Source organism: Hemiscyllium ocellatum, chromosome 10 (assembly GCF_020745735.1).
Source record: "Hemiscyllium ocellatum isolate sHemOce1 chromosome 10, sHemOce1.pat.X.cur, whole genome shotgun sequence".
In the NCBI taxonomy this organism is placed as follows: Eukaryota; Metazoa; Chordata; class Chondrichthyes; order Orectolobiformes; family Hemiscylliidae; genus Hemiscyllium; species Hemiscyllium ocellatum.
The window spans coordinates 73,696,451-73,714,099 of NC_083410.1; the positions used below are offsets into that span (position 1 = coordinate 73,696,451).

General features: G+C 42.3%; 1 protein-coding gene across 1 annotated transcript in view; it reads right to left on the bottom strand.

Annotated features, from left to right (window-relative positions):
* The window catches only part of tmem181 (transmembrane protein 181), a 398,388-nt gene extending 381,064 nt beyond the window's left edge, over positions 1-17,324 (bottom strand). Inside the window, exon 1 of the mRNA XM_060831604.1 lies at positions 17,119-17,324. Within this exon, the coding sequence (XP_060687587.1) occupies positions 17,119-17,246 (128 nt within the window). The 5' untranslated portion in view covers positions 17,247-17,324. The remainder of the gene's footprint in view (positions 1-17,118) is intronic.
* Positions 17,325-17,649: the final 325 nt, after the last annotated feature.

A 17,649-nucleotide genomic window follows, 5' to 3' on the forward strand; every position in this document is an offset into this window, starting at 1 on the left:
TCAACCAACAGAAACTCGACTCAGGCGACTGACTGTGTGGAGTTTGCACATTCTCCCCGTGTCTGCGTGGGTTTCCTCCGGGTGCTCCGGTTTCCTCCCACAGTCCAAAGATGTGCGGGTCAGGTGAATTGGCCATGCTAAATTGCCCGTAGTGTTAGGTAAGGGGTAAATATAAGGGTATGGGTATGGGTGGGTGGCGGGTCGGTGTGGACTTGTTGGGCCGAAGGGCCTGTTTCCACACTGTAAGTAATCTAAGAAAACAACTGTTCTCTATTCAACCTGTCCATACCCATCAAATCTTATATACTTCGAATCATGCTCCTCTCAGTCTTCTCTGCTTTGAGTAATCCAAGTCTATCTAGTCACTCCGCATAGCTCAATTTCTCCATCCCATGCAACATCCTGGTGAACCTCCTCTGTGCCCAGTCTAGTGCTATCACATTCTTCCTGTAATGAGGTGACCAGAACTGCACACAGTACTCCATTTAGCCATGACTGATGACAGCAAGTGCCTATATGACTTAACTATCCTATTCACATGCTTAGCCAACTTAAAGGATCTGTAAATAATTATTCCAATATCCCACAGAGAGGTGTTGCCTGTGGTAACAGAATGTTTGCTTCAGTAGCAGTAAGACGACAGCTTTGAGCTCCGAGTGTTTTCTTTCAAATTAGACAAAAGAAGTCAGGCTCTCACAGATCCAGGGTTTCAGTTTTGCTTTCAGTTGGGGTTTGGAGTTGGCTGTTAAACCTTGTAGATACCCTCTGCTGCAGCAACAAGTTTGTGTTCCCACTCTGTTTCTTCTGGTGGTCCTTTTTCCTGGACTAAAAGGGGAGAAAGCATGTGAGGAAAATTGGTTTTGCTGAATTTGCCTTTATCAAATGTAAAAGTGTTTATTGATGCTGCGATAGTGGAACAGTTGATGATTAGTCGCTAAGTAATATGTTATTTTGTCAAGTATTTCAAAAGAATTAAAGTTGAGTAATTTTTTTTCTGTTTATGTTGTAACTATTTTAGAAGATCAAAATGGGTTTTGTTTAAAGCCTAGTTGTGGACCAATCAAATCATAAGCGGAACACTGGAACATTTTATTTTATTTAGAGGTAAATAAAGTTTGGGTTTAGGTTATTTCCTTGATCTATTTTGAGGTGGTCTGGTCTGGTCTATCACAGTTAGAGCTTGGATCCAGGATCAAAATCTCTAACTCCAGGTTGCATTTAGAATTATTGGACTTAAAGTGGAGAGAGTGTTAGCATTCTCTTTTCAGGTATTGCATTTGGTTGGTTTAAGTAGGGTGTGGCTAAGAAATCTTTCGCCACTGAAAGAGTTTCCTAGGTATGGAAGGAGTCTTTTGGGGTGGGTTTATGGAAGGTGAGTAAGGCAGAACTTTGAATTGGCAGACAAGCTGAAGTTAAGGTTGCCTGTGCCCATGCGGAAAGGGGAGATACTTGCAGCAATAGCTCAGTATTTACAATTGCTAGGAATGGAGTTAGAACCATTGGAAATAGCTAAAATTCAATTGCAAATGAAGCAAGGTTAGGGGGAATAAACAAAATAGAATAGCCCTAATACATGGAAGAGATTCAGGCAGAAATTTTGAACTTTAGAAGTTGGCACTGGAAAGGGAAAGTAAAGTATAGTGGAGATAAAAGGTGCAAGGAGAGAGTAGTGCTGAAGACCGTAATGAAAAGCAAATCCATTGAAGCCAAAGACCTGGTGGGGATCTGTTTAAGTACGTTCAAGCATTGCCAAGGTTTGATGAAAAAGACATGGATGCCTTTTTCATTTCATTTGAGAAAGAGGCTAAAAAATGAAATCGCCACTGGCCATGTGGGTATTGTTGATTCAAACAAAATTGGTAGGTAGAGCTAGTGAGGTGTTTGCATCACTATCACAGGATGTACATGTGGGTATAAGCTGGGAAAAGCCATCTTAATTGCATGTGAAGCTATAGACAATGATTTGGGAATCTAAAGAGGGAACCTGGTCAAACATGCATAGAGTTTGAAAGGCTCAAACAAAGTAACTTTGATGAATGGATAAATGGGATTGTAAAGAGATCAGTCATGGGACACTTAGATAGTTATTTTGGAGGAGTTCAAAAATTCATTTCCTGAATTAGTGAGAACCCATATGGAAGAGCAGATAGTTAAAATTGCAAGATTAGCAGCAGATGATTAGCTAGTTCATAAATCAAACATGAATTGCAATCTGTGAGGGATAGAAATTGTGGAAAAGAGAAATCCTCAGGGAATAAAGAAAAAGGATATCTAACTGAAGATAGTAATATAGGTTACCACAGTTAAAAAGGAAAACCATGAGGGGAGAAGAGAAGTTAAAAAATCTCAAGTGTTTTCACTGCAATGAAGTAGTTCCATGAAATCGCAGTTGAAATAGTGATTTAAAAGAAGCACAGGAAAGATGGACATGGTAAAACAAGACAAGCCTGTGGGGTTGTTAAAGTAGAAAAGGAGATCACAACAGAAGTTGTAAAAGAATACAGCCTGATCTGGGATTGATGGAGAGGGAAGTGCCAGACATTTTTAAGAATTTACCTATGTGGTAAGATTTAGATTTTATTGTCACATGTACTTAAATACAGAAATACAGGACTGCAGTGAAAAGTGTACAACAGTGCCATCTTAGATACTGGTCATTCTGTTATAATGCGCATTTCATTAACTTCCCACTTTTAGGGAGCATCAATATTTGTTGACCATAATGGATGTGTATTAGATTTCCAGAGGTCATTCCATTGGCAATATCACAGCAAAAAGGATTATAGAAGGTTTACTCAATTTTTATTGTATGGACAACCCACAGAAATAGAATCACCTTTTGTTTCAGCCCAGGAAGAGTGGGAGAGTCGACTGAGAATGGTGGGAAGGTGAATCACTGATTTAAACTTACTTCATGAACAGGCAGAGCGCACACTGAGCAGGAGTGGACATGGGACTGCTGAGTAAGTGAAGTAATATATTTGGGTGGTTGTGTTATCCAAAACACGACTTAGTGTCTCCCACCCATCCTCCTCTTCTAACCAAAAAAAATTTCTGTGCTCCAGATTGGTAATGTAACTCTTTTTTTCCACATTTTCTACTTTTCTAGAGCTTCTTTGGGAATTTAGATTTGTGGGAGTGGTGGTTAGGGCAGTTGAATGTTCCTCCTGCAGAATGTCACCACAAGTGTCCCTGCTGACTTCATCTGCTGGAATTGTACCCAACTCCAGCTCCTCGAAAATCGCATTAGGGAACTGGAGCTGAATGAACTTGGATCATTTGGGAGACAGGGAAGGCTATTGAGAGGAGTTATGGGGAGGTAGTCATACCTCAGGTACAAGAAAGAGACAGATGGGTTACAGTCAGGGAAAGGAAATGAAACGAAACCAGCAGGCAATGCTGAGAACCCTGTGGCCATTCCCCTCAATAACTGGTATACTGTTTTGGATACTGTTGCAGGGGGAGACAACCTATCAGGGATAAGCCATGGGGTATAGATCTGTGGCACAGAATCTGCCCCTGTTGCTCAAAAGGGAAGTGGGAGAGGAGCACAATAATTGGGGGCTCCACAGTTAGGGGGACAGATAAAGGGGTTCTGTGGGAATGAGAGAGACTCACTGTTGGTGTGTTGCCTTCCAGATGCCAGGGCACATATTGTCTCAGATCATGTCTTTGAGATCCTTGGGGGGCAGCCCCAAGTCGTGGACCACATAGGTACTAACAACATAGGTAGGAAAAGGGATGAGGATTTAAGGCAGAAATTCAGGGAGGTAGGGTGAAAGCTTAGTGCTAAAACAAACACAGAGTTGTTATCTCTGGTTTGTTACCTGTGCCACAGGTAGAGAGAAAGGAGTTGAACGCGTGGCTACAGGGATGATGCAGGAGGGATAGTTTTGGATACCACGATAGATTGGGGCTCATTCTGGGGTAGGTGGGACCTCTACAAACAGGATGGTCAACACCTGAACCAGAGGGGTACCAATATCTGCAAGGGAAAATTTGCTAATGCTCTTCAGGAGGGTTTAAACTAATTCAGCAGGGGAATGGGAACCTAAATTGTAGTTCCAGTGTTCAGGAGGTTGAGAGTAATTAGGTCAGAAATGAGGTTAAGGTTGCAAGAGTGCACGGACAAGCAGGAAGGTAGTTTGAAGTGTGTCTACTTCAATGCCAGGAGCATCCAGAATAAGGTTCGTGAACTTGCAGCATGATACCTGGGACTTCGGTGCTGTGGCCAATTCAGAGACATGGATAGAGCAGGGACAGAAATAGTTGTTGCATGTTCTGGGATTTAGGTGTTTTGGTAACAAGGTAGAGATGATCTATATGGACTTCAGTAAGGCATTCGACAAGGTTCCCCTTGGTTAGCAAGGTTAGATCTCACGGAATACAGGGAGAACTAGCCATTTGGATACAGATTTGGCTCAAAGATAGAAGACAGAGGGTGGTGGTGGAGGGTTATTTTTCAGATTGGAGGCCTGTGACCAGTGGAGTGCCACAAGGATCGGTGCTGGGTCCTCTACTTTTTGTCATTTACATAAATGATTTGGATGCGAGCAGAAGAGGTACAGTTAGTAAGTTTGCAGATGACACCAAAATTGGAGGTGTAGTGGACAGTGAAGAGGGATACCTCAGATTACAACAAGATCTGGACCAGATGGGCCAATGGGCTGAGAAGTGGCAGATGGAGTTTAATTCAGATAAATGTGAGGTGCTGCATTTTGGAAAAGCAAATCTTAGCAGGACTTATACACTTCATGGTAAGGTCGTGGGGAGTGTTGCTGAACAAAGAGATCTTGGAGTGCAGGTTCATAGCTCCTTGAAAGTGAAGTCGCAGGTATACAGGACAGTGAAAAAGGCGTTTGGTATGCTTTCTTTTATTGATCAGAGTATTGAGTACAGGAGTTGGGAGGTCATGTGGCTGTACAGAACATCGGTAGGCCACTGGTGGAATATTGCGTGCAATTCTGGTCTCTTTCCTATTGGAATTATGTTGTGAAACTTGAAAGGGTTCAGAAAAAATTTACAAGGATGTTGGCAGAGTTGGAAGATTTGAGCTATAGGGAGAGGCTGAACATGCTGGGGCTTTTTACCCCTGGAGTGTCAGAGGCTAAGGGGTGACCTTATAGAGATTTACAAAATTATGAGGGGCATGGATAGGATAAATAGACAAAGTCTTTTCCCTGGGGTCAGGGAGTCCAGAACTAAAGGGCATAGGTTAGGGCGAGAGGGGAAAGATATAAAAGAGACCTAAAGAGCAACTTTTTCACACTTAGGGTGGTAGGTGTATGGAATTAGTTGCCAGAGGAAGTGGTGGAGGCTGGTACAATTGCAACATTTAAAAGGCATTTGGATGAGTATATGAATAGGAAGGGTTTGCAGGGATATGGGCTGGGTGTTGGGAGGTAGAACTAAATTGGGTTGGGATATCTGGTCGGCATGGACCGAAGGGTCTGTTTCCATGCTGTACATTTCTATGACTCTAACAGTAAAGATGGTAAAAGAGGGAGGGGTGTAGCAATGTTATTCAAGGACAGTATTACAATGGCAGAAAAGACGTTTGAGGACTTGTTTACTGAGGTGGTATGGGCTGAGGTTAGAAACAGGAGAAGTCTTGTATAAGCCTCCAAATAGTTCCAGAGATGTAGAGGAAAAGGATAGCAAAGATGATTCTGGATGAGAAAGAGTGTAACATGGTAGTTGTTATGGGGGTCTTCAACTTTCCAAATATTGACTGGAAATACCATACTTTGAGCACTTTGGATGGGTCAATGTGTGCAGAATGGTTTCCAGAAACAGTATGTTGGCAAGCCAAGAAGGGGCAAGGCCACATTAGATTTGGTACTGTGTAATGAACTGGCCAGATTTGGAGGCAGGTGAGCTTTTTGGTTACAGTGACTACAATTTGGTTATGTTTACTTTACTTTTCCTGTAAAAAATGAGGTCTGCAGATGCTGGAGATCACAGCTGCAAATGTGTTGCTGGTCAAAGCACAGCAGGTTAGGCAGCATCTCAGGAATAGAGAATTCGACGTTTCGAGCATAAGCCCTTTCCTACCTATGTTGTTAGTACCTATGTGGATCACAACTTGGGGCTGCTCTCCCCTCCGCCAAGGATCTCAAAGACATGATCTGAGACATTATGTACCCTGGCAACTGGGAGGCATCACACCAACAGTGAATCTCTCTCATTCCCACAGAACCCCTTATCAGGCATGGCAAGAGTTATTGCTGGGGGAAAGGCAATTATGATGTGATTAGGCAAAATGTAGGATGCATAGAATGGGGAAAGAAATGGCAGGGGATGGGCACAACTGAAATGTTGAGCTTATTCAAGGGAAAGCTACTGAGTGTCCTTGATAAATATGCATCTGTCAGGCAGACAGGAAATGGTCAAATAAGTGAGCCATGGTTTACTAAAGAAGTTGCATCACTTTCAAGAGGAAGGAGACCACCCATGTTAGGATGATATGTGAAGGCTCACTCAGGGCACTTGAGTGTTAGCTACAATTAGCTCTCTCTTTAGGTCTTTCCTGGCTAAGAGGAGCCAGGAGAGGACATGACAGGTCATTGGCAGATAGGATCAAGTAAAACCCTAAAGTGGTCTATGGGTATATGAGGAATAATGAATGACTAGAGAAACATTAGGGCCTATGCAGGGTTGCAGTGAGAGGTTGTGCATGAAGTCAGAGGAGATAGGAGAAGCACTGAATGAATATTTTTCATCAGTATTCACACTGGAAAAAGACAACGTTGTTGAGGAGAATACAGAGATACGGGCTACTAGACTAGACTAGACAGGAGTTAGGTTCACAAGGAGATGTTAGCAATTCTGGAAAGTATGAAAATAGATAAGTCCCCTGGGCCAGATGGGGTTTTATCCTAGGAGGAGATTGCAGAGCTTTGGCTTTCATCTTTGTCATGGTCTACAGGAAAAGTGCCAGAAGACTGGAGCATAGCAAACGTTGTCCCTTTGTTCAAGAAGGAGAATAGAGACAACCCTGGAAATTATAGACCAGTGAGCCTTACTTCAGTTCTGGGTCAAGTGTTGGAAAAAGTTACAAGAGGTAGGCTTTATCATCATCTAGGGAGAAATAAGTTGATTAAGGATAGTCAACATGGTTTTGTGAAGGGTAGGTTGTGCCTCACAAACCTTAAGTTCTTTGAAATAGTGACCAAAAAGGTGGATGAGGGTAAAGCGGTTGATGTGATATATATGGATTTCAGTGAAGTGTTTGATAACGTTCCCCCACGGGGCGGCAGTGGCTCAGTGGTTAATACTGCTGCCTCAGTGCCAGGGACCTGGGTTCGATTCTAGCTTTGGGTTACTATGTGGAGTTTGCACATTCTCCCTGTGTCTGCGTAGGCTTGCTCTGGTTTCCAAAGATGGGCAGATCAGGTGAATTGGCCATGCTAAATTGCCCATTGTGTTATGTGCATTAGTCAGAGGGAAATGGGTCTGGGTGGGTTATTCTTTGGAGGAATAGTGTGGACTTGTTGGGCCAAACGGCCCGTTTCCACGCTAGGGAATCTAATCTAAAATATGGGATTGAGGGTGATTTAGTGGTTTAGATCAGAAATTGGCTGGCTGAAAGAAGACAAAGGGTGGTGGTTGATGGGAAAAGTTCATTCTGGTAGACCAGTTACTAGTGGTGTACCGCAAGGACACTGTGGTTTGTCTTTTAATAAAGTGACCTAGATGAGGGTTTAGAAGGATGGGTTAGTAAATTTGCGGATGACACAAAAGTTGGAGGAGTTGTGGATAGTGCTGAAGGATGTTGTGGATTACAGAGGGACATGGATAAGCTACAGAGCCAGACTAAGAGGTGGCAAATGGAGGTTAATGTGGAAAAAAGTGTGAGGTGATTCACTTTGGAAGGAGCAACAGGAATAAAAGAGTACTGGGCTAATGGTAAGATTCAATATAGTGTAGATGAGCAGAGAGATCGGTGTCCATGGTTCATAGATCCCTGAAAGTTGCCACCCAGGTTCATATGGTTGTTAAGAAGGCATACGGTGTGTTAGCTTTTATTGGTAGAGGGGTTGAGTTTTGGAGGCATTAGGTCACGCTGCACCTGAACAAAACTCTGGTGCAGCCGCAATTGGAGTATTGTGTACAGTTCTGGTCACTGCATTAATCGGAAGGATATGGAAGCTTTGGAAAGGGTTCAGAGGAGATTTTTTAGGATGTTGCCTGGTATAGAGGGAAGGTCTTACAAGGAAAGGCTGAGGGACTCAAGGCTGTTTTCGTTAGAGAGAGATGATTGAGAGGTGACTTAATTGAAACATACGATAATCAGAGGGTTAGATAAGGGTGGACAGTGAGAGCCTTTTTCCTTGGATAGTGATGGCTAGCATGAGGGGCATAACAGATATAGGACAGATGCAGGGATAGTTTATTTACTCAGGAGAGTAGTAGAAGTGGGGAATGCATTGCCTGTGACAGCAGTAGACTCACCAACTTTAAAGGCATTTAAATGGTCATTGGATAAACATATGGATGAAAATGGTATAGTGTAGGATAGATGGGTTTCAGATTGTTGCACAACCGGTGGAACCATCAAGGGCCAAAGGGCCTGTAGTGTGAGGTAATGTTATGTTCTATGTTCTAGATCAAGGATCAAATTTTACATCAACATTCTTCAAGGAAGTTATGGATAGCTAGTAATAAAATAATTCAAATCAACTGCAGACCACCAGAATCGCAGGGAGCACCAGAATGATGGCATCAAACTTTAAAGACCATGTTGAGGGCTTATAGCCAAGACCATCCAGAGGATTGATATAAAAGGAATTCCATTTGTATTCTTTGCAATTCAATCTATTTGAATTAGTTATTGGATATGAGTTGAGAGAACTACTGAAATTAATTAAGGAGAAATTGGTGAGTCAGAGTTCAGGGACTACATTATTGGACTATGTCTCAAATTTTAGGGAGACATTAAATAGAGCGGGTGACAGCATTTTGAAAGTAGCACAGCATATGATGAAACAAGAAGCAGACAAGGAATCAAAGATTCATAATTTTGCTCAGAGAGATGAGCTCCCAGTGGTAGGTGAGCCTTTAAAAGCAAGGATTAGTGGGGTTCAAAGCAAAAAAAGGAAAATTGTGTGAAATGAATTATTTGATAAGTATGCCACATAGGTGGAAAATTCAGTGTGCCATGTGGATATGCTCAAATGGTATTTTAAGTCGGAAGGAAAGCCGATACAAGAGAGTGAAAAACCAAATCCAGATGATTCTGAATTTCACAGTCCTCAAATTAAATTGGACAATTTCTGATATCTTCCAGTGGAAAATTAAAATGACCAGAAAGATTTTTAAAAATCACATGGAGAGATACATGGGAGACTAAACTGCTTGTGCATGATGTAGATTTAGGAAATACAGTTCCAATCAAGCAACATCATTACAGCTATTAACTCTCTAAAATTGTCACAGGTTCACAAGGTGAGTGGAAGCATGCTCAGAGGTAGCGTAATCAAAATGAGTTGCAGCAAATGGAGTTCACCTATAGTAATGGTGCAAAAACCAGATGGTACCCAACAATTGTTGGGTGGACCATCCCAAAGTCAATACAGTTACAAAATCTGATTCATATCCTATTCCATATTTAGAACACTGTATTGAGAAGGTGGGACCAGAAAGTTATATTTCTAAGCTGGACTTATTCAGATGATGCTGGCAGGTAGCTTTATCAGAAAGAGTGAAGGGAATTTCGACTTTCATGACACCAAATGGACTGTACCGATTTAAAGTGATGTCATTTGGTACAAAAAGTGTGCCAGCCACATTTCAAAGACTAACCAGTAAGATCATTTCGGGATTACCCAATTGTGTGGTGTACAAGACGATCTGGTGATTGTCATTAACACATGGAAAGTAAAATTTGGAGAATCTACAGAATTATTCAATCAACTTCAGGAGGTGATAAACCTGGCTAAGAGCAAGTTCACAAAACTGCAAGTCACATTCCTGGGCCATATTGTTGGATATGGACAGATAGCTCCACATGCAAAGTGAAAGCAAAGGGCAGCGGAGAGTTTCCCCATACTGATGAAGATAGAAGTACAATGATTCTTGGGACCAAGTGGTTTTTAGTGAAAATTTGTACCAAATTTGAACAGTCTTGTTGCTTCACTGACTTCTGTTGAAGGGCAAAAAAAATTCAGTGGACAGGAGTGTCAGTAGACATAACCTGAAAGCTGTGTTGACCACTACTTCTGTGTTAGCAACACCTAATTACACAAAGTTGTTTAAAGTGGTTGTTGATGCAAGTAATGTGCTGTATTCTTCCAAGTAGACAGTGAGTATATAGGAAGACCTATTGGACATTTCTGAAAATTGAATATTATTCAAAACAAATATTCCACCATTGAGAAAGAGACTTTGAGTTTGGTGTTGCAATATTTGAACTTATGTTGCCAGTAATACATGAGATAAACTATTTTCAAAAATGTTAAGAGGTTAAGGATAAAAATACCAAACAGTTTAGATAGAGTTTATTGTTCTAGTCGTTCAATTTGAACATTATACATGGGTCAGGATGAGAGAACAAAACCCTGACACGGAGGTCACGACTTCTTTGACAAAGGAAGATGGAGGTATTCAGTCACAAGAAAATGGACCAAGATAGACTGTAGTATTAGAGGGGGAGAGAAGCAATGGCAGGAGTCTTTGAAAATGCAGCCAAATTTTGTATATTCATGGCTCCATTTTTTTGAAGGAGGGAAGTGTGACACCTTTGAGAGGGATTTGTTCTGAGCGGTTTCTCTTAGAGGTGTTGCAACAGTGATGTAAAAATGTCTGCTTCAGAAGAAGTGGGTAAAAAGCTTTGAACTCCGAGTCCTCAGATCTGCAGGTTAGGTGCTTTGGCCATGGAAATATGCAAGGTTACAGGAATAGTGTAGTGTAGGGAGGGTGGAATGCTCTTTGGAGGGTTGGTGTGGAATAGCCTTTTTCCACACTATGCGGATTCTATAATCTGAATTAGATTAAATTACTTACAGTGTGGAAACAGGCCCTTCAGCCCAACAAGTCCACACCGACCCGCCGAAGCGCAACCCACCCGTACCCCTACATTTACCCCTTACCTAACACCAAGGGCAATTTAGCATGGCCAATTCAACTGACCCACACATCTTTGGACTGTGGAAGGAAACCGGAGCACCTGGAGGAAACCCACGCAGACACGGGGAGAACGTGCAAACTCCACACAGTCAGTCAGTCGCCTGAGTCGGGAAATGAACCCGGGTCTCAGGCGCTGTGAGGCAGCAGTGCTAACCACTGTGCCACCGTGTTTTTCTAAATTAGACAAATTTTCTAAATTAGACAAAAGTGGGTGGAGTCGGGCTCACACAGACCCAAGTTTTAGCTTTGCTTTTAGTTGGGATTTGGACTTGGCTGTGGAAGCTGAGATACAGGCTGTGTAGTTCACACTGCAGCCTCCCAGCACCAGGCACCAGGTTTGATTCAATCCTCGGGTGACTGTCTATATGGAGTTTGCACATTCTTCCCTGATTTGCGTAGATTTCCTCTTGTGTCCTCCTATAGTCCAACGACGTGCAAGTTAGGTGGATTGGCCATGCTAAATTGCCCATTGTATCCAGGGAGATGTAGGTTAGGTGGGTTAGCCATTAGAAATGCAAGGTTTTGGGGTCTGGTTGGGAGACTGTTCAGAGGGTTGGTGTGACTTAATGGGCCAAATGGCCTCCTTCCATACTGTAGGGATTCAATGATGATACAGCTTTCTGTTACTGCAAAAGAGTTCAGTTTTCTCTCTGCCACTAGATTGTCTCTTTCAATACTCCTTTCACCTGGTCTGGAAGGGAGATGGCAAGTTAAAAAATCTGCTGAATTTACCTTTGCCAAGTGTGTGTTTATGGAATGTTGCTCTATTGAAACAGATGATTAGTATTGTAGTTAAATAATACACTATTAATTATTTCAAAGAGTTCAAGTTATGCAAATTCTTCTATGTCTGTATTTTAATTATGTTGTAAGAATAAAGTGTGTTTTGTTTGAAGTTTCATAATGGACCAATCAAATCACATCTGGAACACAGTGCTTTATACTTGCCTATAAATAAAATTTTAAATTAAGATTAGATTACTTACAGTGTGGAAACAGGCCCTTCGGCAAAACAAGTCCACACCGACCCGCCGAAGCGCAACCCACCCATACCCCTACATTTACCCCTTACCTAACACTACGGGCAATTTAGCATGGTCAATTCACCTGACCCGCACATCTTTGGACTGTGGGAGGAAACCGGAGCACCCGGAGGAAACCCACGCAGACACGGGGAGAACGTGCAAACTCCACACAGTCAGTCGCCTGAGGCGGGAATTGAACCCAGGTCCCTGGCGCTGTGAGGCAGCAGTGCTAACCACTGTGCCACCGTGCCGCCCATCTAGGTTAATTCCTTGATATTTTTCAAGAGGGTTGAGTCTGGCCCATAATAATTTTGCAAGCAATGTCCAGAGAACGATGCAGTGATTTTTGTCGAGTTTCTTTCAGCAGTTCTGTGATGGAGGACTCTGCTGTATGGATTGTTCCCCAGGACACACAAAGACAAATATTGACTGCGCCTAGAGAACCATCAACTCAGTGAAAGATGCTCTTTGATCTACCCAAAACCTTGGTCTTCTAGTGAAAAGCATTGAGCTTGATCTTATCTTGTAGATTGGCACATTGCTAAGTCCAGGACTATGTGCTGAGGGATGCACTAAAGCCTAAGGCAGGTATTGCCAAAGCACAGTGGGGAAAGACCATTTCTAAGGTCCTTCTGCCAAAGTATAATAAGAGTCTCTTTGCCTCAACGCATGTAAAATGTCCTCCACAAGTAAGAGATGCCTTTGGTTTTTTTAGAAATGCAGGGAATGACAAATTCCAATGCTTATTTTTCTTGATTTGCAAAGACTGTAAGAACTGCTTTAGTACCTACAGGTGTAGATAAAGATTTTTTATGAATAAGTATATTTTTGTAATTAAATGCGGTTACCATTAAAATCACCATGCCCATCCTGAGGGTCATACTGACCATAAATTGAACTGAATCAACTGTACAAATACTATGGCTACAAGTGCTAATCAGAGGCTAGGAATTTGGCATTGAATAACTCACCTCCTGAACGCTGCAAGGCATGTCCATTATGTACTAGTAGCGTGATCGACTACTTTCCACTTGGCTAGATGAGTCCAGCTCCATCAATACTCCACTCTACACCATCCAGGACAAAGCAACAGTTGACTGACACCCTATCCACCCCCACCACCACTGATATACATTGGCTGCAGCAGGTGCCTTCTACAAGATTCAGAGCAGTAACTTATCTTCGGTGGCATCTTCTAAACCGCAACCTCTACCATATAGTGGTGCAAAGACAGTGGATACTCTTGAGAGTACTCCCAGATTCCCTTCAAAGCAACACAGGTATAAACTTGATGTGGATTTATAAATGAAGCTCATGTACAGTTGCTGGGTCAAATCCTGGAACTCTTCTTATCACTTATCACCAGTGGCCTGCAACAGTTAAAGAGCCAGCTCATCACCACCTTCTCACTGGCAATAAATACAGACCAAACTGAAGCAGTTCAAATGCAGCTAGATCTGAACAGTATCCAGTCTTGGGTTAACAAGTGGCATATAACATCCATGCTGCACACAAATGCCAGGCAATGACCATCTCCAATAAGAGACAATCTAACCAACATGTGTTGACATTTGATGGTGTTGCCCTCATTGAATCCCCCACTATCAACATCCTTGGGGTTACCATTAACCAGAATCTCAAATGGACTGGCCACATAATAGTGCCTCCAAGAGCAGGTCAAAGGCTAGAAATACCGTGGCAAGTAACTCACAAAGCCTGTCCATCAAGGCACAATCAGGGGTGTAGTGGAATACTCCCACAAACCTGGAAGAGTACAGCTCCAACAACACTCAAGAAAGTTGACACCATCCAGGACAAAGCAACCTGATGCTTTATGTGGCACAGAGGTGGAGGAAAAAGGGTCGGTGGGGGAATGGCATTTTTGATTAAGGGAAGTATCACAGCAGTAATCAGAGATTAAATAATTGAGGAATCATCCGGTGAGGCTTTGTGGGTGGAGCTAAGAAGTAAGCAGGGGATGGTGACGTTATTGTACTATAAGCCCTGAAATAGTCAACAGGAATTAGAGGAACAAATATGCAGGAGATTAAAGAGACTTACAAGAGTAATACGGTTGTCACATAGATTGGGACTGCCATAGCATTAAGGGCTTGGATGGATGGAATTTATTAAGTTTGTTCAGGAATGTTTTCTCTAGCAGTATATAGAGGTTCCTACTTGGGAAGGGGCAAAACTTTACCTATTCTTGGGAAATAGAACAGGACAGGTGACAGTGGGGAAGCACTTGGGACCAATGACCAGCATTCTGTTAATTTTAAAATCGTTATGGAGAGGGACAAAACTGATCCATAGGTTCAAGTTCCAAATTGGGGCAAGGTGAATTTTGATGATTTAACAGGAGCTTGCAGAGGTTGATTGGAGTAGTTTGTTTGCACGCAAAGGGACCCCCAGCATGTGGAAGGCCTTTAAAAGTGAGATTGCTAGAGTTCAAGGTCTATATGTTCCTGGGAGGCTGGCAGGAATAGGGAACCTTGCATGACAAGAGATATTGAGGATTTGACCAGAAACAAAAGGAGGCATGGTTCAGGTACAGGCAGCTGAGATCAAGGGAATCCCTGGAGGTGAATAGGAGATACAAGAGCTTACTGAAAAAGGAAATCAAGACTATGAAAAGGGAGCACAAGACAACTTCGGCTGAGAAGATTCGGGTGAATCCAGAGAGAATCCTTAAGTATATTAAAAGGAAAAATAACAACTAGTGACAGAATAGGACTGCTCAAGGTCCAAAGTGGACATGTTTGTGTGGAACCACGGGAGAGGAGTGAGCTCCTCAGAATATTTCTCCTCTGTTTACCACGGAGTACTATGTAGAGTTTGCACATTCTCTCCATGTCTACATGGGTTTCTTCCAGCTGCTCCGGTTTCCTCCCACAATCCAAAGATGTGCAGTTTGGGCTTTTCAGCACAGCCAAAACCTTAGTGTTCAGGGATGTGGAGGTGAGGTGCATTAGTCAGGGATTTATTTAGGATAAAAGGGGAATGGTGGGTTGCTCTTCGGAGGTTGGTGTGGATTTGTTGGGCCAAAAGGCCTGTTTCCACTGTAGGGATTCCATGGATTCCATGAATCAATAATGGGAACCTGAGAGCAACTTTTTTTTTAACACAAAGGGTGGAACACATATGGAAGAAGCTGTCAGCAGAAATTTTTGAGGCAGGTTCATTAACATTTAAAAGGAATTTGAACAAAGACATGGATAGGAAATGTTTAGAAGGATATGGGCCAAGTTCATGGAAATGCAGTTCATGTGGATGGACATATTTGTCGGCGTCGACCAGTTTGGGCCAAAGGGCCCAAATCTGTGCTGTCAGACTCTTTATAAAAAAATAACCTAGTTTTCTTCAAGCTTGAAGTGGCTTTTACTGCAGAGAACAAGAAGGGACAGCTCCTGAGATGGTGAAGAGCTGAAAGCTTCCCAATATCCTCTTCACAGCTTCAAGCTGTTCAGCCAACTGAGATGAAAATGTGTTGCTGGTTAAAGCGCAGGTCAGGCAGCATCCAAGGAACAGGAAATTCGACATTTCGGACATAAGCCCTTCATCAGCTAACTGAGAACCAATCACATAGCTGTTGCCTGGCAGAAAGCCTTTGTCTTCGACAACTGGACTACAGAACAATCAACCACAGGTCATCAACTAAAGCTCCACTTAGGCACAACTCTTATTCTGGAACTAGTTTGTACTGTACTTCCAGAACCAGCAACCGTGTCAATATTTTCTCAAACACGAATAGAAATTATGGAGAAACTGGCAGCATCTGTGAAAAGTTAAAAATCTCAACACCAGGTTATAGTCCAACAGATTTAATTGGAAGCACACTAGCTTTCGGAGCGTCACTCCAAAAGCTAGTGTGCTTCCAATTAAACCTGTTGGACTATAACCTGGTGTTGTGTGATTTTTAACTTTGTACACCCCAGTCCAACACCGGCATCTCCAAATCTGAGAGAGAAAGCAGAGTCAACGTTTCTAATCCAGTGACCCTTCTTCAGAACTCAGTTCTTTTCTCTTTTCAGTCCACAATGAAAAATAACCACAAGTAAGACTTAATCTTTACTTTTTCCTTTATCTGTATTTTAAAATGTCAAACTTCAGGCGAAAGCGAGTACTGCAGATGCTGGAGATTAGAGTCGAGAGAGTGTGGTGCTGGAAGAGCATAGCAGGTCCGACAGTTTTAGAGAAGCAGGAAAATCGACGTTTCCGGCAAAATCCCTTCATCAGATTCAGATTCATTCATCACTCTACACGAAAATACGCTAGAAGTGAATGCCTGACAATATTCCTTAATTGCCAAGAGTTTAACAGTTTTTTTTTGTTGGGGGGGGGATGTACACCCGTTTTATGTCTCCGAACCAAGACCGACCCACCATTTCACAATCCCCACCATTTTCCAGCTCCAGTTGTACGAACCATGACTCAACCATCACAAAACATATCTTCCAACATCTATCAAAATATTGTGGGAGAGTTGCTCATCACCAACACACAATTTGCGGAGAGAAAAGGGGGCTTTTGCTTTGGCGAAGGATGAATGTTGCATTACGTTTTACGCCTGTCTATACAGATTTCCTTGTTTGGAATCCCTGTACTTGATTATGTGCAGCCTCACAGTTCTCGTCGCTATTGGTTGCAGCAGAAGGCAAGATTTAACTGGTGTAGGCTTACTCGCCGTGAAATTTTCCATTTGCTCTGAACCAACTCTCAAACAGTGTATCCTACAACAAACAACCCAAAAACAGCCATTTCATATATGTGATGCAAAGTATTTCTTCACTTATGTTGCGTTCACGTCAAATGCAATCCATCGTTACCTATCTTTGAAAGGATTATACACGAAGAGGTAAAATACATCACCAATTACTGTATTCGAGAAAACTGTTTTGGTTTAAGTTGTCAGAAAAACACAATAATATATAACGTAAGTGCTCATTAAGAAACAAACATCACCCACCTATAATATTGATTATCTTTGTACGGAATCAGATCATCTTTTAAATCCATGTAAGCTTCTTTAACCCTTTTGCAGAAATATTTCAGTTCTATATACAGAGGATTTTCAAATGAAGCGTCTGAATCCATGGCTTGCTGGTATTCCCAAATGGCGGCTGACTCCTTTCAAGATTGAATATCTTCGGAAACAACATGGAATCATCAAAATCCGCCTCGATTTGCCTTTATACTGCGTGCAAATATCGTTTTAAAATGTGTGACGAAATAGATCAGCTGCCCCTTCGTTCGGGAGTGATGACGATTAGTCAATAAGATACACACAGTCTTGTGTCAGGAAGAGACCGGCTGCATACTAGTAGCACTAAGATCCATATGATCACTGGACAAGTTAACCCTCTCGATTCATGTCCATATCTCAATATCATCCTCTCCAAAAGCTGCCACAATATATCCGTGATGGAGGGGTTGAATGTTTGGGTGATGGGATGTTGATCAGGTGAACTGCTTTATATTGGATAAGGGTGAGATTCTA